Below are 24,980 nucleotides of genomic sequence, written 5' to 3'. Positions count from 1 at the left end.
CAGTCAAGTACCTACTCAAAGCAAGAAGTTGCAAGAGAAAAAGGTGATGCTGGCACGGGAAGTGGAAATGGAGGATGATGTGGAGGAGACAGATCTGTCCATGCTCACTACACCACAGAAACCTGATGTAAGCCACTTGTCTGCACAATCTGCCCTTAAACTATTGCAAGTGTGTGAAGAATTCCCAGTATTGTTCAGTGGAAAGCCCGGAAGGACTCCACTAATTGAACATGTCATTCACTTAAAAAACCCAACACCTATCCGTCAGCGCCCATACAGAGTGCCTGAGCGGATGGTGGAGCCCCTCAACCATGAAATCCAAACCATGCTGGATCTAGGAGTGATTGAACCCTCAAACAGTGAGTGGTGTAACCCCATTGTCCTCGTTTCTAAAAAAGACAACACGATACGAGTTTGTAATGACCTACGCAAAGTGAATGCCGTTTCTAAATTTGATGCTTATCCTATGCCACGTATTGATGAACTTCTTGAGAAGCTCGGCAAAGCTGTGTTCATCACCACCCTTGACCTGTGTAAGGGATACTGGCAAGTCCCTTTAAAGAAGGAGTCTAGGGAGTACACTGCCTTCCGTGGACCAAAGGGTCTCTATCATTACACAGTGATGCCGTTCGGACTCCACGGAGCCCCCGCAACCTTTCAGCGGCTAATGGATCGCGCTCTGCAGGGGTGTGGCCAGTTCTCTGCTGCCTATCTTGATGATGTGGTGGTTTTCAGCACTTCCTGGAAAGACCACCTCTCTCACCTGCGTCAAGTCCTGCTCCGGATCCATTCTGCTGGGCTCACTCTTAACACCCAGAAATGTGAGTGGGCCAAAACTGAGGTGTGCTACCTAGGTTACCATCTTGGCAACGGGCAGATACGCCCTCAGGTGGACAAGGTGAAGGCTATCCAAGACAGTCCTAGACCCCGGACAAAGAAGCAGGTCCGGTCATTCTTGGGGCTTTCTGGGTGGTACAGAAGATTTGTGCCCCACTTCTCTACCATCACAGCTCCTCTTGTCGAGCTGACTACCAAAGCATCCTCTAATCCAGTCAAATGGACAGAAAAATGTGAAACTGCCTTCACAAAGGTCAAAGCTATTCTATGCTCTTTCCCGGTCTTACAAAGTCCTGACTTCAACCAGCGATTCCTTGTTCAAGTTGATGCCTCCGGTGTGGGCCTTGGAGCCGTCCTAGCCCAAGGAAAGGAGGGCGAGGAACAACCGCTTCTATATCTGAGCCGTAAACTGCATCCCAGAGAAACTAGGTACTCTGCTACTATGGAACCGACCCAACCACCTAGACCTGCAGTCGAGAGGAGACTAGCAGGGATTAGACTGCATGTGAAGTGGCCCGGTGTCGTGGATAAGAAACTGTGGGAAACAATCAATACTGACCTGGCCCTGTCCCTCAAACAACTACAAGGGACAGTGGAAAAGAAGTTGGAGAGAATGGGGGACATTATCTATCAATATGGGTCAGAACGCTTCGGAGTGCAAGTAAGGAAAGGTGGAAAAAACGTCTCAACCGCACCAGTTTCTAGGAGGCAACATGAGATCAGGCGCCTCGTCCTTGAAAGGAGACAACTTAGGAAACAGTGGAGAAAAGCCTCTGGAGTGGAAAGGGAAGGCATAAATGTGCTCCAAGTCGACATTAAAACCCGACTGGCATCCCTCCGCAGAGCAGAGAACCTACGGAAACGTAGAAGGAAGAAAGAACAAACTAGAACACGGTTCTATAAAGATCCCTTCAAGTTCCTCAAAAGTATCTTCGCAAAGGAAAAAAGTGGAGCCCTTAAAACAACAAAGGCAGACCTGGAAGATCACCTGAAAGCAACGCACTCTGACCCAAGGCGCTATGAATGTCTCACCATCCCTTCAGATATCCCGCCGATTGACCCTCCCGAACATCATATGCCTATCGGCCCTCCAACATGGAAAGAAGTGGAAAACACTGTGCGTCGAGCAAGATCTGCATCAGCCCCGGGGCCAAATGGAGTCCCATACAAGGTGTACAAGAACGCACCGGACATCCTGAGGTTTCTCTGGAGACTCATGAGAACAGCATGGCAAAAGAGGATGATACCCAAAATGTGGCGTAGGGCAGGAGGAGTCCTCATCCCAAAGGAGAAGGATGCAGAGAACATCAGCCAATTCCGTCCAATCTCCCTGCTAAACGTTGAGGGCAAAATCTTCTTCAGTGTCATTGCACAGAGGATGGGCGAGTATCTGCGAAGAAATAAGTACATCGATACATCTGTACAAAAGGCAGGTATATCAGGATTCTCTGGGTGCTCAGAACACTTCAGCATGATCTGGCACCAGATCCAAGTGGCAAAAGCGGAGAGAAAGGATCTCCACGTAGTCTTCCTGGACCTCGCCAACGCCTTTGGTTCGGTGCCCCATGAACTCCTGTGGTCTGCCTTCAACTTCTTCCACATACCGGACACCATCACAGCCCTAGTTAAATCCTACTTCCAGGACATGCAGTTCTGCTTCACAACCTCTGACTTTACCACCTCTTGGCAGCGCTTGGAGGTGGGCATCATGGCGGGATGCACTATTTCACCCCTGGCATTCACGATGGCGATGGAGGTTATCATCCGCGCCTCAAAGTGGGTGGTAGGCGGTCAGCGGGTTGACTCTGGCCAGCGCCTTCCCCCACTCAGAGCTTACATGGACGATATTACAACGTTGACCACCACCGTCCCATGCACCAGGAGGCTTCTCAGAAAACTGGAAGAGAACATCAGTTGGGCCCGTATGAAGATCAAACCATCCAAGTCACGAAGCATCTCAATTGTGAAGGGAGTGCTCTCGGACCTGAAATTCTTCATCGGAGATGACCCAATCCCAACAGTGTCTGAGCAGCCTGTAAAGAGCCTTGGCAGGTGGTATGATGCAAGCCTGAAGGACAAAGACCAGGTGCAACAACTACGTAAGGATATCAGCAGCGGCCTACAGTCCATCGATAACACCCAACTGCCTGGAAAGTTAAAGGCCTGGTGCCTGCAGTTCGGACTCCTACCCAGGATACTGTGGCCCCTCGCAGTTTATGAGGTCCCAATCTCGACTGTAGAGAAGTTGGAAAGAGGAGTCACAGGCTACATCAAAAAATGGCTCGGAGTTCCACGATGCCTTACCACCATAGGCCTCTACGGAGATGGCATCCTCAAGCTGCCCCTCACCAGTCTCACAGAGGAGTTCAAGTGTGCAAAAACAAGACTCCAGATGACACTGAATGAATCCAGAGACTTGGTAGTGAGCAACAATGCACCAACCTTGGCGACAGGGCGTAAATGGAGACCAGCCAAAGCAGTGGAAGAAGCAACAGCAGCCCTCAGACATGCTGACATTGTGGGCTATGTCCAGCAAGGAAGAGGAGGCTTTGGGCTAACAGCTACCCGCCCGGCTTGGAGTAAGGCCACAGCACCAGAACGGAGGAAGATGGTGGTGGACGAAGTACACCGCCAGGAAGAGGCTGCAAGATGGGCCAAGGCAGTCTCTTTGGGCAAACAGGGTCAGTGGACGAGATGGGACAGTGTGGAGAGGAGGAAGATCAGCTGGAAGGATATGTGGGCCATGGAAGCTAGGCAGTTGAGCTTTGTCATCAGAGCTACATATGACATCCTTCCAACACCAGTTAACCTTCACCAGTGGTTCGGCGAAGACCCGGTGTGTGCCCTTTGTTCCATGCCAGCCACCCTCAAGCACATTCTCACAGGGTGCAAAACCAGTCTCACCCAAGGACGTTACACCTGGCGTCACAATCAAGTCCTAAAGACCCTTGCGTCCACCCTGGAGGACAAACGAGTAACCATCAACTCCCTACCACCACCAGCAGCCAACCACCAGCAGACCATTACCTTTGTCCGCGAAGGGGCTAAGGTGGTCAGGAGCGGCTCCATACCACCTGAGCGAGGCCAGCTATGCTTAGCCCGCGACTGGAGGATGCTGGTTGATCTTGGCCGGCAGCTTGCGTTTCCTCCGGAGATTGCTGTGACCACCCTGAGACCGGACGTGGTGCTCTGGTCCCCTTCACAAAAAAAGGTTTTCATCATCGAGCTTACAGTACCCTGGGAGGACTCAGTGGATGAGGCTTATGAGCGAAAACACCAACGCTATGCCGAGCTTGCAGCTGAAGCACAACATCGTGGCTGGAACACTGAGGTCCGTCCAGTGGAGGTGGGCTGCAGAGGCTTTGTGGCGAGATCTACCACCAAATTGCTTGTAGACCTGGGAGTCCGAGGCCAACGCCTGCGTATAGCCATCAAAGCTGCATCGGAGGCAGCCGAAAGAGGCAGCCAGTGGCTGTTCATGAGGAGGAAAGACCCCTGTTGGGCCCCCAAGTAGCAAGCCAGGAGGTATGCGGTCAGCTTAGGCTTGACTCAGGGAAAAGGACGCCCCTGCCATGCATAGTCCCATGAGAAGTCTGCTGTTCAACACCAAGCGACTCATGCTTAATTGGGATTGACGCAAGCCCTGGGCCGATCACCCTGTGGCTGGCCACCCCTGGAGAGGGCGTCTAGTGATAAGGCCGAAACGCCCAGTGACCCAGGGGCACACTACTGATGATGCGTCCAAATTGCAAAACACCCATCCACCATTTCACCAGCCATCACCAAACACTCTCATGTATGTGCCAGCACAAAGGAATTTTACAACTTATCCTGTGTTTTTGTAAACGTGTATATATATACATATATATACGTATGTATATATATATATATATATATATACAGGTGTATATATATATGTATATATATATACACGTATGTATATATGTGTATATATATATATATATATTATATATATATATATATATATATATATATATATATATATATATATATATATATATATATATATATATATATATATATATATATATAGCTCAAAGGCTAATTGATGATTAGAAAACCCTTGCGCAATCATGTTCACACATCTGAAAACAGTTTAGCTCGTTACAGAAGCTACAAAACTGACCTTCCTTTGAGCAGATTGAGTTTCAGGAGCATCACATTTGTGGGGTCAATTAAACGCTCAAAATGGCCAGAAAAAGAGAACTTTCATCTGAAACTCGACAGTCTATTCTTGTTCTTAGAAATGAAGGCTATTCCACAAAATTGTTTGGGTGACCCCAAACTTTTGAACGGTAGTGTACATGTAAATGCTGTATCAAAACAGATTATTTAAGAGTTTGACCAGGAATATGTCATATAGGAATTAACTATGCACAATAACATATTAACAACGTGCTATGACACATGAACGGTTTTTTAAGTAATACCCTTGTGACATGAAAAAACACAAGTAATGTATAAAAACCTTGTGTTTACTTTTTGATATTGAAATAAAACACAAAGCAGTTTGGCTAATGAAGATGAGGTCTAATAAACAAGCTTTGTTCTTCTCTTGTTTGGCCAACAAAAATAAAGAGTACCACCTCTCACAACGAGTACACAATCTTCACAGCCTGCGTTCAGTTCGATGAGATGACAAAACATTTTAGCTAGTATTGATGTTATTTGAACACTGATACATTTTGCAGTTAAATAAAGGATGTGTGAACAAACTAAAGACTTTATAAACAAATTGTGACAACGTTAACGACACATTGCCTGCTGCAAAACATCAAATAGTTTTCTCCTTCGCTGTATACTTTTAGTGTGGGGACAAGTGCATCCGTCTCCAATATTGTCCACACTTGTCTCCATCTAAACACAGCGGTGCACTCTTAAACGCACGCCGGGAAGCGAGGGAAAATGACGTTAAACCAAGCGCTTGGCTCCGTTTACTCCGAAGGGAAATCTCCCGAGCAAAGTCCATGTCCTTAGTGCGCCATGATTATCAAGCCAAACGACTTCTTGTTGCCTGAAATGCAGTAATAAATGACGGTTTTTCGGTAATTGAAAAATTAGACGGTATTCATTTTATCGCGAATGATCATTATACCGTTTACTGTTACATCCCTAGTCCATTAACAAGTTAAAAGTCAAGGGCGGTCACGGCATGTTCTTGCCGCAGATGTTGGTAAATTGGTTAGGGCTTACGGCAAATGAGGAGGGCGATCGCGGCTTTTGCCGCAGTTGCAGTGGTTAAATTCGAGCCCTGTGTTAGTGTTTTACACTATTGTATGAACTTACAATGCCTACAGTTTATTCAACAGAAAGGAAGAAGCCATCTCTAACATTAAATTGTCACTGAATAAAGCCCTTGACAGGAGAACCTGTTGCTGTTTGTTTACACTTAACTGATACATACTATATTTAAATCCCTACACACTTAGTTCTTAAGGAAGTTACTTGCCACTAACATCATTTAACTTTGTTATTATGTCTTATCGTTACTTTAGCACCGGCTCTCGAGCCGCTCTTTAGTGCCGCCCTAGTGGCTCCCTGGAGCATTTTTAAAAAAGGATTGAAAATGGAAAAAGATGTGGGGAATTTTTTGTTTTTGTTTTAGTATGTGTTTTGTTTGAGGACAATCATGACACAAACCTTCCCAATTTTTATAAAGCCCACTGTTTAATATGTTTGTGTGTATGCTTCACTGATGAGAGTATTTGGTGAACATCATTTTGTCCTACTGATTTCAGCGGTTCTTGAACTCACCATAGTGTGTGCTGTGACGCTACAGTGTGTTTACATGTAAAATCTTCCACTTCTTTGTCTCATTTTGTCCATCAAATGTTTTATACTGTGCGTGAATGCACAAAGGTGAGCTTTGTTGATGTTATTGTTTCTGTAGAGATGGAACTGTTAATACTGCGCTTCAGCCAGGAAGGAATTTTACTTGACTTACTGTCCAAACTGTTGCACTCGACGTCCATTGCACCGGTCGCCCAGAGGGGGGTCCCCTCCTCTGTGGTCCCCTCCAAGGTTTCTCATTGTATCCCATTGGGTTGAGTTTTTTCTTGCTCTGATGTGGGGTCTGAGCAGAGGATGTCGATGTGGCTTGTGCAGCCCTTTGAGACACTTGTGATTAAGGGCTATATAAATACACTTTGATTGATTGATTGATTGATTGACTTGTCTGCATCATTTTAGAAATATTACTTCTTTTTTGTTCCATTTTGTTCCCTTACTGTACCCAAACCGTGATCTTAAAACTGAGGTATATACCCAACTATGATAATGGAATATATTGTTACACCCCCAGTCCATGCACTCACAGTATTTTTTCATCCCTGCCTCAGATCACAGTAGAACCTGTCTCTTCCTTCCCACAAAACTTTTGCACTATAATCCCAATTTGTATAAACGGTGTGTGGGATTCAGCTCAGCCTCATTTGCATAAGGTTCTCCATCTATTTCCAAGCATGGCAGCCTTGAGGCTGCCTTGAACGGGTCTGTCAGCCTGCATTTACAGCCAAGCGTGCAGGCTAGGTTGGAAAGGACCTCCCCTGCAGGGCTAAGGAAAATATCAAAGCAAATGTCTTCTCAGGCTGGAATGGGGCATCCTCCCCACAGACAGAAGCGTTCTGTAATGTGACGGAGTTCTGCTGCGCCGAGCTCTCATTTCTTCTCCAGGAATGAATAAATGCCATCAGTCCGGGCTCAATTAATGACGCTCACAAAATGGCTTTGCGATTATGTAAAGTGGTCTTGCTCCGGCAAATATCGCCCAGCATTGTATATTTTTGTGTATAAAATACAGGTAAGTACAAACCCCAAAACCAGTGAAGTTAGCACATTGTGTAAATCGTAAATATAAACAAAATACAAAGATTTTCAAATCCTTTTCAATCTATATTCAATTGAATAGACTGCAAAGACAAGATACTTAACGTTCGAACTGGAAAAATTTATTTTTTGCAAATATTAGCTCATTTGGAATTTGATGCCTGCAACATGTTTCATGTTTTAGTGGCACAAGTGGCAAAAAAGACTGAGAAAGTTGAGGAATGCTCAGTAATCACTTATTTGGAACATCCCACAGGTGAACAGGCTAATTGGGAACAGGTGGGTGCCATGATTGGGTTTAAAAGCAGCTTCCATGAAATGCTCAGTCATTCACAAACAAGGATGGGGCGAGGGTCACCACTTTGTGAACAAATGCGTGAGCAAATTGTTTAAGAACAACATTTCTCAACGAGCCATTGCAAGGAATTTAGGGATTTCACCATCAAAAGGTTCAGAGAATCTGGAGAAATCACTGCACGTAAGCGATGATATTACGGACCTTCGATCCCTCAGGCAGTACTGCATCAAAAAGCGACATCAGTGTGTAAAGGATATCACCACATGGGCTCAGGAACACTTAAAAAAACACTGTCAGTAACTACAGTTGGTCGCTACATCTGTAAGTGCAAGTTAAAACTGTACTATGCAAAGCCAAAGCCATTTATCAACAACACCCAGAAACGCCGCCGGCTTCGCTTGGCCCGAGCTCATCTAAGATGGACTGATGCAAAGTGGAAAAGTGTTCTGTGGTCTGACGAGTCCACATTACAAATTGTTTTTGGAAACTGTGGACGTCGTGTCTTTCGGAACGAAGAGGAAAAGAACCATCCGGATGGTTCTAGGCGCAAAGTTCAAAAGCCAGCATCTGTGATGGTATAGGGGTGTATTAGTGCCCAATGAATGGGTAGCTTACACATCTGTGAAGGCACTATTAATGCTGAAAGGTACATACAGGTTTTGGAGCAACATATCTTGCCATCCATGCAACGTTATCATGGACGCCCCTGCTTATTTCAGCAAGACAATGCCAAGCCACGTGTTACAACAGCAAGGCTTCATAGTAAAAGAGTGCGGGTACTAAGTCCAGAACTGTCTCCTGTCGAAAATGTGTGGCGCATTATGAAGCCTAAAATACGACAACGGAGACCCCGGACTGTTGAACAACTTAAGCTGTACATCAAGCAACAATGGGAAAGAATTCTGTTTTTATTTACGATTTACACAACGTGCCAACTTCACTGGTTTCGGGTTTTGTAGTTGAATACCGTGCTATAACATGCTTCTCTAGTACAAGTTAGTGGTGAAGTGGACAGTTTTACTTTTCATACACCAGTGTTGTGTTTCCTTTAAAAAGAACACACATTAGAACTTCTAATTCAAGATGTTAGAACTGTCTATTATTAACCTGTACTGCAGGTTTGTTTTTTTTCGCCCTGTGTCTGCATTCGATGTTGATGCACTAGCGCTTACACAAATGCAGCGTGATAAGTCTGGCCCGGGCGAGGAAAGCTTGTGGGTGTGAGATTTTGGGGCACGGCGAGTGTGGGTGCACGCTGGGACGTTTTCCCTGCATTGTGAGGACTTGTCATCCTTCCACAGCCTGCACACGTGTTTTTGTTTTTTTGGAAGCGTGAATCATAGAAGTGTGGTGGTTGGAAGCGAACACACCGAGAGGCCACGCTGATGTAAATACGCCGTGACTCGGACTCATTTCAAGCTCTACTTAGGTACCGTCTTCAATGTGCGTTCACCATCTGTTTGCTCTGGGCATGTGGCGAGCCAAATGATGACATGGCTCATTTTGTTAATGTTGGCTGTTTTTGCTCTTTTATGCACACTATGTGTATATTTCATCTCTGTTGGCTTATTTTGCTGTGTGTACAGTATAAGGATGCCTGCATGTGAGTAGGGGGCAACTATAGTAATATAATCAAAATAGAGACAGCTGTTCATTCTATACCTCACTGTTTAATTAGAGCTGGCATGTTCACATGATTTTCTTTCCATTTTATAGTCTTGAAAACGCACTCACAAATAGCCTCCATTTTTACTAACCACACTGTAAAGAAAATAAAAAAAGCAAGCTGTTTATTCCCTTTAGTATTGCAACTGTTTATTTTGTGGTTTGAGACAGTTTACTCAGTGTTTCCTAATGCTAAAATAAGTTTAGTCCAGTGTGTTCTGCATGTGAAATACGGTATTAAAAATGTGGAATACACTGCATTGGACCCATCCCCGTGTTCACCCCCTGGGAGGTGAGGGGAGCAGTGAGCAGCAGCGGTGGCCACGCCCAGGAATCATTTTTGGTGATTTAACCCCCAATTCCAACCCTTGATGCTGAGTGCGTTCCTGAGTGTAAACAAATGCCATGGGTGGATCTACACCTGACATCCACTGTAATGATGCCAAGTACAGGAGCATATCTCGTCGATAGTACTATGATTACATTGATATTTTTTAGCATCACAAAATCTTTTTTCATTTAAAAAAATGTATATTCTGTTTATAAACTCAGGAAATATGTCCCTGGACACATGAGGACTTTGAATATGACCAATGTATGATCCTGTAACTACTTGGTATCGTATTGATACCTAAATTTGTGGTATCATCCAAAACTAATGTAAAGCATCCAAACAGAAGAATACGTGATTTTTACATTTTAACAGAAGTGTAGATAGAACATGTTTAAAGAGAAAGTAAGCAGATATTAACAGTAAATGAACAAGTAAATTAATGATTCATTTTCTACCACTTGTCCTTAATAATGTTGACAAAATAATAGAATGATAAATCAGAATCAGAAATTAGGAGCCTTTTTTTGTTTACTTACTACTAAAAGACAAGTTGTCTTGTATGTTCATTTTTTTATTTAAGGACAAACTTGCAAAGAAACATATGTTTAATGCACCCTAAGATTTTTTGTTCAAATAAAGCCAATAATGCAATTGTTTGTGGTCCCCTTTAGTATCGAAAAGTACCAAAAAGTATCGAAAGCCATTTTGGTACCGGTACCAACACATTGGCATCGGTACAACACTATATGCAATCAGATCAATGTGTAGGGACTTTGCTGGATAATAAACAAAATTACAGTTTAATTTGTCATACATTCAAACATTTTGTTTCCTAGGGTTGTAAATGGTACCAATATGGTGTAATGTCCCAGTTGTAGCCATAAAATACATGAGTACTCTACAGTATCTTGCTATTTGTTACATAAAGTAGCTGGCATTAATACTCTATCACAGGGTAACTCATCCAAGACTAGGCGTAACTGTAGAGTCCTGCTTCCCCTATTAATAAAGTGTCAGAAATGTAACTTTATGTGACTTGTTCCTTAGTTGTTTCTCCGTTCCTTTTCTATTCTGTCAAGTGGATGTTTTACAAACATGAATGAAGAACAACACACTTGACACCCGCACGAGAGCCGGTGGCATTTAGTGTATTTGTTTTTCGGAGGTTGTATTAATAGTCCTGCTCGGTGAGAATCTCTCAACACGTTCCTCTTTACAGCTCCACGACCTTGTGTACTCATTCGTCACCCTGTCCTGTCATCTCTCTCCACTTTTCAGACACATCCTCAATTGTCAACACTTCAAGCCCCTTCAAGTCCTCGTTTTGCACACCCACAGCTTATTGAATAAAGGCTAATATACAATATTGTATGCTTAATGTAAACCACCGATAGCTAGTCATTGGTTGAGCCTATTAAGGGGTCATATTATTATTATTGTTAAAGCTTTAAAAAACCACAATAAATCAAGTAATTTGTTTTGAATTCATTATCATGAAGAAGTCACACCTCTCAGTTATGATGTTGACAGAAAACCGGCAAGATGGAGCAAAATGAGCTGCAGTCAAAAACTGTTTTAATTGCACCGATAGGAAAACTCACTCGGAGCACAATTAAACAATGAACCAAAAAAAGGAAGCACAGCTGGTGTATCGTGGAAACTCACTAAACGTAAGCACGATGACTTCAAAAGCAAGAAAAAAAGTCATGCGGATGCAACAGGAAGCATCGACCAAACGTTGCAGTCCAAACAATAGAAAATAGCAACGCCAACGTGATCCAAAACACAAAGATCCAGCGATAGTTAAATACAATTCCACACGTTTGCGCCACTAGTGCAAAGTGAAGCTGTTGCCAATGGTACAAAACAGGAAATGGAAAATAAAAATGTAAAGTTTGACAGGAAATAATTATTGGTTGCTTTGTTGGGTCTGCTCCTATTGAAATGATGTTTTTGTTTGGTTGCTTGTCTATGCATGGCGCAATCGTGTGTGCACAATGTATATTATTGGTTGATTATTTCTTGTTTTGCTTTTGTGGCTGTGTGTAAAAGTGGCACTGCTGGAGTGGCAGTTGGTTGTATTAGCTCTGCTCTTTTAATTTTATGTTTTCCTCTTACACACATGTTTCTCTTCTATGGCTATGAGTTTGTTTTTTTCCTTGGCCTCAGTCTGGTCCCCCTTTCCAGGGGCCTAGATTTAGACTGAATATTTTTTTTTCTGTTTAGCTGATTGGAGAGCTGGCTTACGCAGCTAGTGGGTCCATGACGATGACTTATGTTATGTTTGATCAGCCGTGTTACAGACACCATTTACCTTTGAGCAAGATGCCAACAGCCACTTTAAGTGGGCTGTGAAGCACGTGTGTAACATTTTATCAAAATTGGTGGAAAAAAATGGCGCCATTAAGTGAAGTGAATTAAATGTGTGTAGTGCTTTTTCTCTAGGGACTCAAAGCACTTTTATGTTGTCAAACCCATTATCGACATGTTTTTCAAGGTACATTTAAACCAGTGTGGGTGGCACTGGGAGCAAGGACACAACGACTCGGATGGAATTGAACCTGAAACCTTCAAACGACTAGCACTGCCGCTCTAGCCTCTGACCTACGCCGCCCCAAAACATCTTTGCAGGGACACGGCAAAACTAAAGCACTAATTGTTCATAAGTCACTGACCATTTATTTAATGATTGTAAAAAGTTGAGTATATGTTGGTATCACGTATATGCTAGCATGTCCTTCATAAGCTTATACCAATTCATTGAGTGTACCTTGCCCTTAAAGGGGCCCTATTATGCAAACGTTTCTTACCTATTTGTACCTGTTGTTATGATCTGCATAAGTCAAACCATGCAGATATATTTATAAAACCATATTGCCTGCCTTCGAATACTGCTGGGAAACGAGCTGTTTAGAATTTGCCCAATTGGTGAAGGTTTTTGCCATTGGTGACAACAGTGAATTATCCATTAATGGTAGAGATTAGTGTCGTCTTGATACCAATATTTTAGTACCAGTACCGGTACCAAAATGTATTTCGGTACTTTTCTAAATATGGGGCACCACAAAAAGATGGCATTTTTGGCTTTATTTAAACAAAAAATCTTACGGTACGTTAAACATATGTTTTTTATTGCAATTTAGTCCTTAAATAAAATAGTGAACATACTAGACCAGTGGTCCCCAACCTTTTTGTAGCTGCGGACCGGTCAACGCTTGAATATGTGTCCCATGTGTGCTTACGGACTGTATCCCTGCAGACTGTATTGATCTATACTGATATATAATGTATTTAATGTGTTTTTTATGTTAATTTAATTTTTTTTTTTAAATATATATTTTTTTAATTTCTTGTGCGGCCCGGTACCAATCGGTGGTAGGGGACCACTGTACTAGACAACTTGTCTTTTAGTAGAAAGTAAACAAACAAAGGCTTCTAATTGGTCTGCTGACGTATGCAGTAACATATTGTGTCAGTTATCATTCTATTATTTTGTCAACATTATGAGGGACAAGGTGTAAAAATTAATTATTAATCCACTTGTTAATTTACTGTTAATATCTGCTGACTTTCTCTTTTAACATGTTCTATCTACACTTCTGTTAAAATGTAATAATCACTTATTTTTCTGTTGTTTGATACTTTACATTAGTTTTGGATGATACCAAAAATTTAGGTATCGATCTGATACCAAGTAGTTAGAGGATACATTGGTCATATTCAAAGTCTTCATGTGTCCAGGGACATAAAAAATATAAAAATATTTTGTAACGATAAAAAATGTTGATGTAATCATAGTAGTATCGACAAGATACGCTATTGTACTTGGTATCATTACAGTGAATGGCAGGTGTAGATCCACCCATGCCATTTGTTTACATGCACGGTGCTAGCTCTCGGTTAGCTATCGTATCCTCCTACGGTGTGTAGTGAAGCATGTTTAGCTATTCCTCGTCCTGCAGGAAGAAACTTACTTTATTTGTCACCATGGAGGCGAGGATTAGTGATTTAGAAGTAGCTAAAACACTGCCGACTGCGAATGGACGTTCGCTGCTAGCTAGCTAGCCATGTCTTTTTAAGCACCTCTTCCTGAGGGCGTTTCTGTGTTATAACTTCACCTTTATCTTTAGTTTTTAAACCAAAATGCGTCCGTTCTCCCTTTTCTGTCTACACACTGTGTCTGCTTGTAGTACTCTGTGATGGTGTGCTGCCGAACATGCTCCTCTGTTCGCAAAACCACCAATGACGTGACGACGACGTGCTGTCATGCCCTGTAACCGGTATTTTTCAAACAGAGTATAGTACCATTTTTGATTCATTAGTACCGCAATACTATACCTGAACCCTAGTTGAGATATACCCAAAGTGCTTTGAGTGCGTCCGACGCTGTAGTCAATAGGCTCCTTCTTTTTTGCTATTGTTGAACATTGTTATTGTATGTTCTTGCTGACCATTGATCTGACTCTGGGTGTGGGTGGAGCTAACACACAGAGGCACCTAATTGTCAATAAATGGCTGCAGATGGTTGATGCTGTGTGGGCAGACGATTGAAGCTCTTCCGAGAGTGTCCGTGCCAACAGCTATCCTCTTGCTGTGGGGCAGACTGTCGAGTTTTGAGAGAAAAAAAAGGATTTTGAGTGCGCCTTATATGATGCATCTGCTCAGAGCTACTGCAAACCATGCTCTCAATTAGACAATACGGTACTAGTTAAACCGACAAATTGGAAGTGTCAGGATGTTGTCACACCGTCTGCATTAAAACCAACAAAACAGAAGACAAGTTTCTGTTATTGAGTTGATATATCAAAATATCACAGTTTCTCTTCTCACTCGGCGCGACCAAAACTGATTGTTGATACTGTTACATGATTGGCTGTTTGTGTGTCCCTCCCGTTTCTCAGTCATACTTTCTGTTTCCTGTTTTGCTGGTTCCCCAAAAAGTGCGAGCGACTTCATACAACGAACTTCGCTTTGTAACTTCTGGTTTCTTCCCACCCAAAAATATAAACATATATCAAATGTTTTATCGAACGCATTTTTGGAAGGTATGACAGCAGAGCACAGATCTTTACCGTTCTTAAATTTATATTGTTTCTACTGTCATACCGTGTATACCATGCAGGCTTAGGCCCCTTCTATACCAAGCCGGCTAAGGTTATCCAGGGTAAATTTATCTTATCTGAACAATAGCCAGTGTTGTGGTATTTCAATTAACTGGAATCCAGTGTGCTGTGGGGCCCTGTTGTAGTGAATCACACCTGATTCAGCATAAATTAATCAAATCTTTATTAGACACGTAAATAATGTGATAAAGAACATTTTACATCGATCAATCTAGGGATCTAGATATCTGGTCAGGACACTCCTCACTCTTTTGCCTTCACCTTCATTGTCCATTCGTTTTTGCTGACTTTATATACTCTGGACCTAGACGTTGAGTCCGCGACATACATGGCGGATAATAACTGATACAGTCTGCTTTGCCAGTCCAAAAGCATTCGCCATTTTCCATAGTCTTCCCTCGACGGCACATGCAATCTTTGTTATCACATCCACGGGAGCCCGCATTCTCGTTGTCTCTCCTTCGACAAATAGACAAAGTTTTTCGGTAAGTAGAATCACTGCTGACCTGGACATTCGAAAGTTGTCTTTCCGTCTGAGAAGTGTTCAATCCGAAATAGCTGCAAACGCTTTCTCTTAAGGTATTCATGTGTGATTTCCACAAGCGTCTGTACAGACGGAAGGAGAAACACGGGCATGTCTGGATGACTCGCCTCCATATTTCCAGTGGTTCGCTCCGAGTTACGAAACCGCTTCATTATGAAGCTGGCTGTGGCGCGTTATTTCTGACGTCACTTCCTCTCCGAACTCACTTTGTAAACGATCAATGAGTCCATACAGAGCGAAGAGCCGGCGATTCAAGAAATAGACGGCGCACCTACCCGTGTAAAAAGTTATCCAAGAAGGGGAACCTTAAACGATGATTTAGTGTGGCTAAATAATTGTTTGTTTAATGAGTTATCTGGCTTAATGTAAACAGGGTCTTAGTTCTAACTTCATCTGTCAGTAGAGTCGCTATGGAAGCAATAAAAACTACAACATGGCTGACTGGGTGAAGCCTCTCTCAAAGTGGAGCCATGTAAATAAGACCACCCATAAAACTGTCAGAAAGGAGCTTGAAACGGTTTGTAAAACAGAATCCATGCAAATGTTTTCTCAAAGAACCACCATTACATGTTATGTAGACCACAAGTTAGTTTTAAATGAAGAAACAAATATATGACCCCTTTTAAATCTGACTCTAAATCAAGTCAAGGATTCAATAACCAAAATTGACTGATTTGGGTCATTGGATTATCCTTGAGGCTCACTGCTCAAATTTTGTGGAGGTCACACTGATATCACACTCAGATAAAATCCAATCCTATTTCTAAACGATCGTAACTCAACCCCGATTCCCTTTGGATCAGAAGGGCTAATGTTGTACCCTTGACTTTTACAGCTTGGTAATACACCTGCACCTTCTTGATGGCTACAGTTACCTTGCAGTCCATTGATGAGTCCAGTGAGAGTAGATTGTACCTTCTACCTTATGGACTGCGGATGGACTCCTTTTTTTTTTTTTTTCTAACAGTGTAAAAAGCTGATGGAAACATTACTTTCAAACATGCTCAGTGCCCCGATGACAGGATTTGTTTTTACTAAAGCTTTGGTGTCTCTGTCATGTACCTGGGCCTGTTTCCCTTATTGTTGATGAGGCAGCAAGAGAGATGACTTGAATGTTGTGATTTTTGTCTGCTGGGGCTCAGCTGGAACCTGAGCCCTGCTAGAAGGTCACTGCAGCCCGGCACTCTGCACTATTCAAGGCCACCCGAGTAAAATATTGCACGCATCAATGTGCTGACAAAGGGACGACCTTGCCATTGTTGAAAGAGCTGCGCCTGCTGATATGCGGGTGCTTGAACATGCTTTAAATATGTTGCAAAAAAAGACTGAAATATTCAAACCCCAAAACCAGTGAAGTTGGCACGTTGTATAATTCGTAAATAAAAACAGAATACAATGATTTGCAAATTATTTTCAACTTATATTCAATTAAATAGACTGCAAAGACAAGATATTTAATGTTGGAATTGAAAAACTAAATTTTTTTGGGCAAATAATCATTAACTTAGAATTTAATGGCAGCAACACATTGCAAAAAAGTTGGCACGAGGGCATTTTTACCACTGTGTTACATGGCCTTTCCTTTTAACAACACTCAATAAGTGTTTGGGAACTGAGGAGACCAATTTTTAAGCTTTTCAGGTGTAATTCTATCCCACTCTTGCTTGATGTACAGCTTAAGTTGTTCAACAGTCCGGGGTCTCCGTTGTGGTATTTTAGGCTTCATAATGCGCCCCACATTTTCAATGGGAGACAGGTCTGGACTACAGGCAGGCCAGTCTAGTACCCGCACTCTTTTACTACGAAGCCACGCTGTTGCAACACGTGGTTTGGCATTGTCTTGCTGAAATAAGCAGGGGCGTCCATGAAAAACACGTTGCTTGGATGGCAACATATGTTGCTCCAAAACCTGAATGTACCTATCAGCATTAATGGTGCCTTCACAGATGTGTAAGTTACCCATGCCTTGGGCACTAATACACCCCAATACCATCACAGATGCTGGCTTTTGAACTTTGCGCCTAGAACCATTCGGATGGTTCTTTTCCTCTTTGTTCCGGAGGACACGACATCCACAGTTTCCAAAAACAATTTGTAATGTGGACTCGTCAGACCACAGAACACTTTTCCACTTTGCATCAGTCCATCTTAGATGAGCTTGGGCCCAGTGAAGCCGGCGGCGTTTCTGGGTGTTGTTGATAAATGGCTTTCGCATAGTAGAGTTTTAACTTGCACTTCCAGTTTTCTGAAGTGTTCCTGAGCCCATGTGGTAATATCCTTTACACACTGATGTCGGTTTTTAATGCAGTTCCGCCTGAGTGATCCAAGGTCACGGGCATTCCATGTTGGTTTTCAGCCTTGCTGCTTACGTGCAGTGATTTCTCCAGATTTTCTGAGCCGTTTGATGATATTACAGACCGTAGATGGTGAAATCCCTATATTCCTTGCAATAGCTCGTTGAGAAATGTTGTCCTTAAACAATTTGCTCACGCATTTGTTCACAAAGTGGTGACCCTCGCCCCATTCTTGTTTGTGAATGACTGAGCATTTCATGGAAGCTGCTTTTATACCCAATCATGGCACCCACCTGTTCCCAATTAGCCTGTTCACCTGTGGGATGTTCCAAATAAGTGTTTGATGAGCATTCCTCAACTTTCTCAGTCTTTTTTGCCACTTGTCCCAGCTTTTTTGAAACATGTTGCAGGCATCAAATTCCAAATGAGCTAATATTTGCAAAAAATAACAAAGTTTACCAGTTCGAATGTTATGTGTTTTGTATTTGCAGTGTTTTTAATTGAATATAAGTTGAAAAGGATTTGCAAATTATTGTATTCTGTTTTTATTTACCATTTACACAATGTGCCAACTTCACTGGTTTAGGGTTTTGTATATAAAGTGTTTTGTCCGATTACTGGATTAATAAAACTAATGGATAGATTACTCTAGTACCAAAATAATTGATAGCTGCAGCCAATAAAATACTATAAAACAATAAAATACAAATATTAGAGGCAATACAAAACAATGTTTGCTTTTATTTTATCAAAAAATAGTAGTTTGAAAGGAGACAAACAATGCCACAATTTACAGAGATAAATACACCGCATCTTACTCTCAGCAAAATTCACATTTTTAATAACTTGTTCTTTTTCGAACTGATACAAACTGCACTTTTCAAAAAACTAAAGTGTTTTATATGAGAGGCAAAACTTGTGTTTTGAATAAATAATTCTGTAAACAAGTATGTAGCGTTGCACGTTGTATACAAACAAAGTGCAACATTGTAATTAATAAAGTGCAAATTAGGTTTTCTGTGTCCGCTTATGTTCTAATGCTAATCTGATGAATCACATGGAATGTTCAAATTGGGCATAAAATAGGTTTCATGCAGAGTGTAGTTTTGATTTAGACTTAAACACACTTTGTAGAAGGCCAAACCCGGCAGTGTCGCACACACTCCACTGTGCATGTGTAATGGAGGGCATAGTTTGCAGTAGCTCTGAGCAGATGCCTTAGTGCATCATTTCAAACACAGAAGCAAACAACACAACGCAACAATTACGGTTCGTAATCTGCTTTTGGTCCCCTCTGATTGTGATGCAGAGTAGCAGCAGCCTCGGGGGGGTGTTTCCCCTCATGCAAATAAATAAAAGGAAGCTAATTAAAGATTAGCTACTCCTTTGCCTGAGGGGATCGTGTTAACCTGGTCACTGCGTACAGCACAAAGGTACGCGGTTCTTCTAGATGTGACTTTCTTCTCTGGCTGAGGACGGATTCATTTTGGTCAGCTGTAAAATGTGACGTGATTGGAGCCTTGTTAAGTTGCGCTCACATTTGTAGTATAAAAAAATAGCAAATTGTGTGCACACTTAGGTGTGGTTTGCTTTGTATTCACACTATTTTCTTAGACCAAAGGCTGAATTTTAAAGAATGTGTACGTCATGTAGTGGGGCATGTTCACCACTGTGTTACATGGCCTTTCCTTTTAACAACACTCAGTAAACGTTTGGGAACTGAGGAGACCAATTTTTAAGCTTTTCAGGTGGAATTCTATCCTACTCTTGCTTGATGTACAGCTTAAGTTGTTCAACAGTCCGGGGGTCTCCATTGTGGTATTTTAGGCTTCATAATGCGCCCCACATTTTCAATGGGAGACAGGTCTGGACTACAGGCAGGCCAGTCTAGTACCCACACTCTTTTACTATGAAGCCACGCTGTTGTAACAAGTGGCTTGGCATTGTCTTGCTGAAATAAGCAGGGGCGTCCATGAAAAAGACGTTGCTTGGATGGCAACATATGTTGCTCCAAAAGCTGTATGTACCTTTCAGCATTAATGGTGCCTTCACAGATGTGTAAGTTACCCATGCCTTGGGCACTATTACACCCCCATACCATCACAGATGCTGGCTTTTCAACTTTGCACCTATAACAATCCGGATGGTTCTTTTCCTCTTTGGTCCGGAGGACACGACGTCCACAGTTTCTAAAAACAATTTGAAATGTGGACTCGTTAGACCACAGAATACTTTTCCACTTTGCATCAGTCCATCTTAGATGAGGTGGGGCCCAGCGAAGCCGATGGGGTTTGTGGGTGGCTTTCACTTTGCATAGTAGAGTTTTAACTTGCACTTACAGATGTAGCAACTAACTGGAGTTACTGACAGTGGTTTTCTGAAGTGTTCCTGAGCCCATGTGGTGATATCCTTTACACACTGATGTCGCTTTTTGATGCAGTACCTGAGGGATCGATGGTCACAGGCATTCAATGTTGGTTTTTTGCCTTGCCGCTTACGTGCAGTGATTTCTCCAGATTATCTTTTGATGATATTACGGACCGTAGATGGTGAAATCCCTAAATTCCTTGCAATAGCTCGTTGAGAAATGTTGTTCTGTTGGACAATTTGCTCACGCATTTGTTCACAAAGTGGTGACCCTCGCCCCATCCTTGTTTGTGAATGACTGAGCATTTCATGGAAGCTGCTTTTATACCCAATCATGGCACCCACCTGTTCCCAAATAGCCTGTTCACCTGTGGGATGTTCCAAATAAGTGTTTGATAAGCATTCCTCAACTTTCTCAGTCTTTTTTGCCACTTGTGCCAGCTTTTTTGAAACATGTTGCAGGCATCAAATTCCAAATGAGCTAATATTTGCACCAAAAAAATTAAGTTTCTCTGTTCCAACATTAAATATATTGTCTTTGCAGTCTATTCAATTGAATATAAGTTGAAAAGGATTTGCAAATCATTGTATTCTGTTTTTATTTACGATTTACACAACGTGCCAACTTCACTGGTTTTGGGTTGTATATATTGTATCTGTTATTACTGACTGTACTTGTGTTTAGATGGTAGCAGAAAATGGGCGTCTCTTACTTGAACGACCAGCAGCTGCCACTGTTACTGTGCTACTTTGTACAATAAGAAGCAATAATTGAAACATAGAGCAAAATGATATAAGAGAACAATATACAGTGGGGCAAAAAAGTATTTAGTCAGCCACCCATTGACAATCAATGGGTGGCTGACTAAATACTTTTTTGCCCCACTGTATGTTGATACTCACTGCTAATAACTCAGATTTGTTTTTAAATGTATGTACATTTTTTTTGCCTTTTTTTTAAAAGAAAATAATGCATCATTGACAATTATGCAAATTATTTGACGTTATATTGACCACGCCCATAGCCGCACGCCCACTGCCACAAGTATATTGACAAGCTGGTAAAACGGTAGGAAGACACAGTCGAAGTGGAGGCACGTAAATAAGATCGCCCACGAAACTTGGTATCCTGAAGAGACAGTAGCTTGAAGATGGTCTGTAAAACAAAACGTCTGCAAAACTTTGACCAAATAACCACCATTACATGTTACAAATGTTTTAAATGTAGAAAAAAAACAATACGACCCCTTTAAGCCATCCGATTCCACTTGGGCATCCACACCAGGGTTCGGATTAATTGTATTCACACTTGACCAAACAGGAGAGTTCCTTTTAACCGAACCAAACATGAAAAGTGTGAACTTAGACTATGACAAAGTGGACTATCAGTGGCAAAGGCTACAGACCTTCCCTTTTATGTTGATGTTGAATCATACCATGCCTTCTCCCTTGTTTCACATCCAGCGTATTTCCATACAGGCAGTGTTAGAAAATATATACCAAACATCTCCTCCCCCACAATCATTCTGACTCCCGCACACGTTACATCATCACAGATTCAGGATATTTTTTTTTTCTTATCTTTTTAAAAAGGCTGACCACAGGCAGCACGCTTCATTATGTTTGATTATTCCTTACATCAGTCAAGTCTTTTGCTGCTTTAAATTACACTCTGGATTTTTATTTATTTTTTTATTTTTTTACTCTAAATACTAGAGTATGCATGTTGGAGGACACAAAAGCTGTCAGCAGAGTATTTTGCATTATCCAGGATAAGTTTTAAGGGTTCCATGAACGAACAGGCTCCTCTTTCACTACGAGCTGTTCATTAATTAGCAATCAAATGTGGAAAATAACACCCGAGGTCATTGCTGCCAACAGGAGTGATACAATAATCTCATAAGTGTTGTCAGAATGCATTATTATTAACATCATTGCTCTGTCTCAACAGAAACCTTGGGAAATCGGGTCTACGCGTGTCCTGCCTTGGATTAGGTAAGAGACACAAAATGGCTCGTTGTGCCCTGGATGCATTGTGTAACCCAGTCATGGCGGGGACTTTTAGTGCTTTCTCCTCAAGTGGTGACAAAGGAAGTACAGAAGCAAGACCTAATAGGTTGAAAGTGGATTTCAATTTCCCATTGGGCATGGGCATTTATTTAGAGCTCCTCGGGACATCATGGGATTCATTTCTTTCTTTCAGCCTAAAAAGGGTAAAAAAAAAAAAAACATTCTAAAAAGTGTCTGTTTGCATGCAACTTGCTCACAATTAGAACACCACCGGCTCCCTGGAGCTTTTTCAAAAATGTATGAAAATGGAAAAAGATGAGGAAAAATATATATATTTTTTGTTTTAGTATGGTTTCTGTAGGAGAACAAACATGACACAAACCTCCCTAATTGTTAGAAATCCCACTGTTTACATTAAACATGCTTCACTGATGAGAGTATTTGGCGCGCGCTATTTTGTCCTAATTTTGGAAGTCCTTGAACGCACCGTAGTTTGTTTACATGTACAACTTTCCCTGAAGACGTGTTTTATGCCACTCCTTTGTCTCTATTTGTCCATCAAACGTTTTATGCTGTGCGTGAATCCACAAAGGTGAGCTTTGTTGATGTTATTGACTTGTGTGGAGTGCTAATCAGACATATTTGGTCACTGCATGACTGCAAGCTAATTGATGCTAACATGCGATTTATGCTAGCTGTATGTACATAATGCATCATCATGCCGCGTATTTTAGGTATATTTGAGGTCATTTTATTTGTAGTTTCCGTTTCCTTTAACTTGGACACACACATCTTTACCTTTGGCCATTATAAGCCAGTAATTTCCAGGAGTTATCGCACCCTCTGAAAAGCTTCAGTTTTACTAATGTTTTCCAATGTTGTAAAAATGTGTAGAATAAATATTAAATGTCATAATTTCTGTCAACAAAGATTTGCATCAGCCTGCGACACAGTCATTTTGATAGTAGGCTAATATAAATAAATACATGATAAATGGGTTATACTTGTATAGCGCTTTTCGACCTTCAAGGTACTCAAAGCGCTTCGACAGTATTTCCACATTCACCCATTCACACACACATTCACACACTGATGGCGGGAGCTGCCATGTATTTGGCGCTAACCAGCACCCATCAGGAGCAAGGGTGAAGTGTCTTGCCCAAGGACACAACGGACGTGACTAGGATGGTAGAAGGTGGGGATATAGCTAATATAGACACTTACATTATGTGTTGTCTTCATTATATAAGGCTTTATATTTTATGCGGCTCCAGACAGATTTTTATTTTTTTATTTTTGGTCCAATATAGTTTTTTCAACGTTTTGGGTTGCCGACCCCTAGTGAATGTTATCATTAGTGTTTTAACAGAACATATATATTTTTAAATGTCTTTAATTTTAACAGTTACTATTTATATTTAATACAATATTTAATGTTTTAAATATTTGAGTTTAACTCATGAAAAATGGGAACAAAAATAAAAGTGTTGCGGTTTTTTTGTTCAGTATGATTTAAAACGGTAATACTAATTGCCGGAAGTTATACCACAGTTATTGTTATTACCATTTATTGTTACATGCCTGGTTGGATTTTATGGGTTCACTCTGGCAGTCGCTACGCCAGAGTGGGTAGGCTCGTCACCCAGTTTTGGTTTCTCGCAACCTCAAGCAATTAGCCCAGGAAGAGCTCGTAAAAAAACTCCTAAGCTGAGGCACTAGTATCCAGAGGTACCACAGTATTATATTTTTACACCAGTCTTTAGGAAGTTGGTCAGGATATTTGAAGGACGCTTAAGGGTTAATCAAATGTTCATTAATTGATAAATATACACTATATTGCCAAAAGTATTTGGTCACCCATCCAAATGATCAGAATCAGGTGTCCTAATCACTTGGCCCGGCCACAGGTGTATAAAATCGAGCACTTAGGCATGGAGACTGTTTCTACAAACATTTGTCAAAGAATGGGCCCCTCTCAGGAGCTCAGTAATTTCCAGCGTGGAACTGTCATAGGATGCCACCTGTGAAACAAATCCAGTCGTGACATTTCCTCGCTCCTAAATATTCCAAAGTCAACTGTCTGCTTTATTACAAGAAAATGGAAGAGTTTGGGAACAACAGCAACTCAGCCACCAAGTGGTAGGCCACGTAAACTGACAGAGAGTGGTCAGCATAGTGCAAAGACTTTCTGCACAGTCAGTTGCTACAGAGCTCCAAACTTCATGTGATCTTCCAGTTAGCCCACGTACAGTACGCAGAGAGCTTCATGGAAGGGGTTTCTAAGCCATACATCACCAAGTCCAATGCAAAGCGTTGGATGCAGTGGTGCAAAGCATGTCGCCACTGGACTCTAGAGCAGTGGAGACGTTCTCTGGAGTGATGAATCACGCTTTTCCGTCTGGCAATCTGAGTCTGGGTTTGGAGGTTGCCAGGAGAACGCTACATTTCGATCTGCATTGTGCCGAGTATGAAATTTGGTGGATGAGGAATTATGGTGTGGGGTTGTTTTTCAGGAGTTGGGCTTAGCCCCTTAGTTCCAGTGAAAGAAACTTTGAATGCTCCAGGATACCAAATTATTTTGGACAATTCCATGCTCCCAACCTTGTGGGAGGAGTTTGGAGCGGGCCCATTGCTCTTCCAACATGACTGTGCACCACTGCAC

The 24,980-nt window shown here is 41.9% G+C and overlaps 1 protein-coding gene across 6 annotated transcripts in view; it reads left to right on the top strand.

Annotated features, from left to right (window-relative positions):
• The window catches only part of kcnab2a (potassium voltage-gated channel subfamily A regulatory beta subunit 2a), a 195,507-nt gene that overhangs the window by 135,818 nt on the left and 34,709 nt on the right, over window positions 1-24,980 (top strand). For all 6 annotated transcript variants that reach the window (XM_062038247.1, XM_062038244.1, XM_062038246.1 and 3 more), the window contains one exon: window positions 22,260-22,303. In XM_062038247.1, coding sequence (XP_061894231.1) covers window positions 22,260-22,303 — 44 coding nt within the window. The remainder of the gene's footprint in view (window positions 1-22,259; window positions 22,304-24,980) is intronic.

The sequence above is a fragment of the Entelurus aequoreus genome, linkage group LG26 (assembly GCF_033978785.1).
Source record: "Entelurus aequoreus isolate RoL-2023_Sb linkage group LG26, RoL_Eaeq_v1.1, whole genome shotgun sequence".
NCBI lineage: Eukaryota > Metazoa > Chordata > Actinopteri > Syngnathiformes > Syngnathidae > Entelurus > Entelurus aequoreus.
This window is presented reverse-complemented; position numbering and strand designations above follow the sequence as displayed.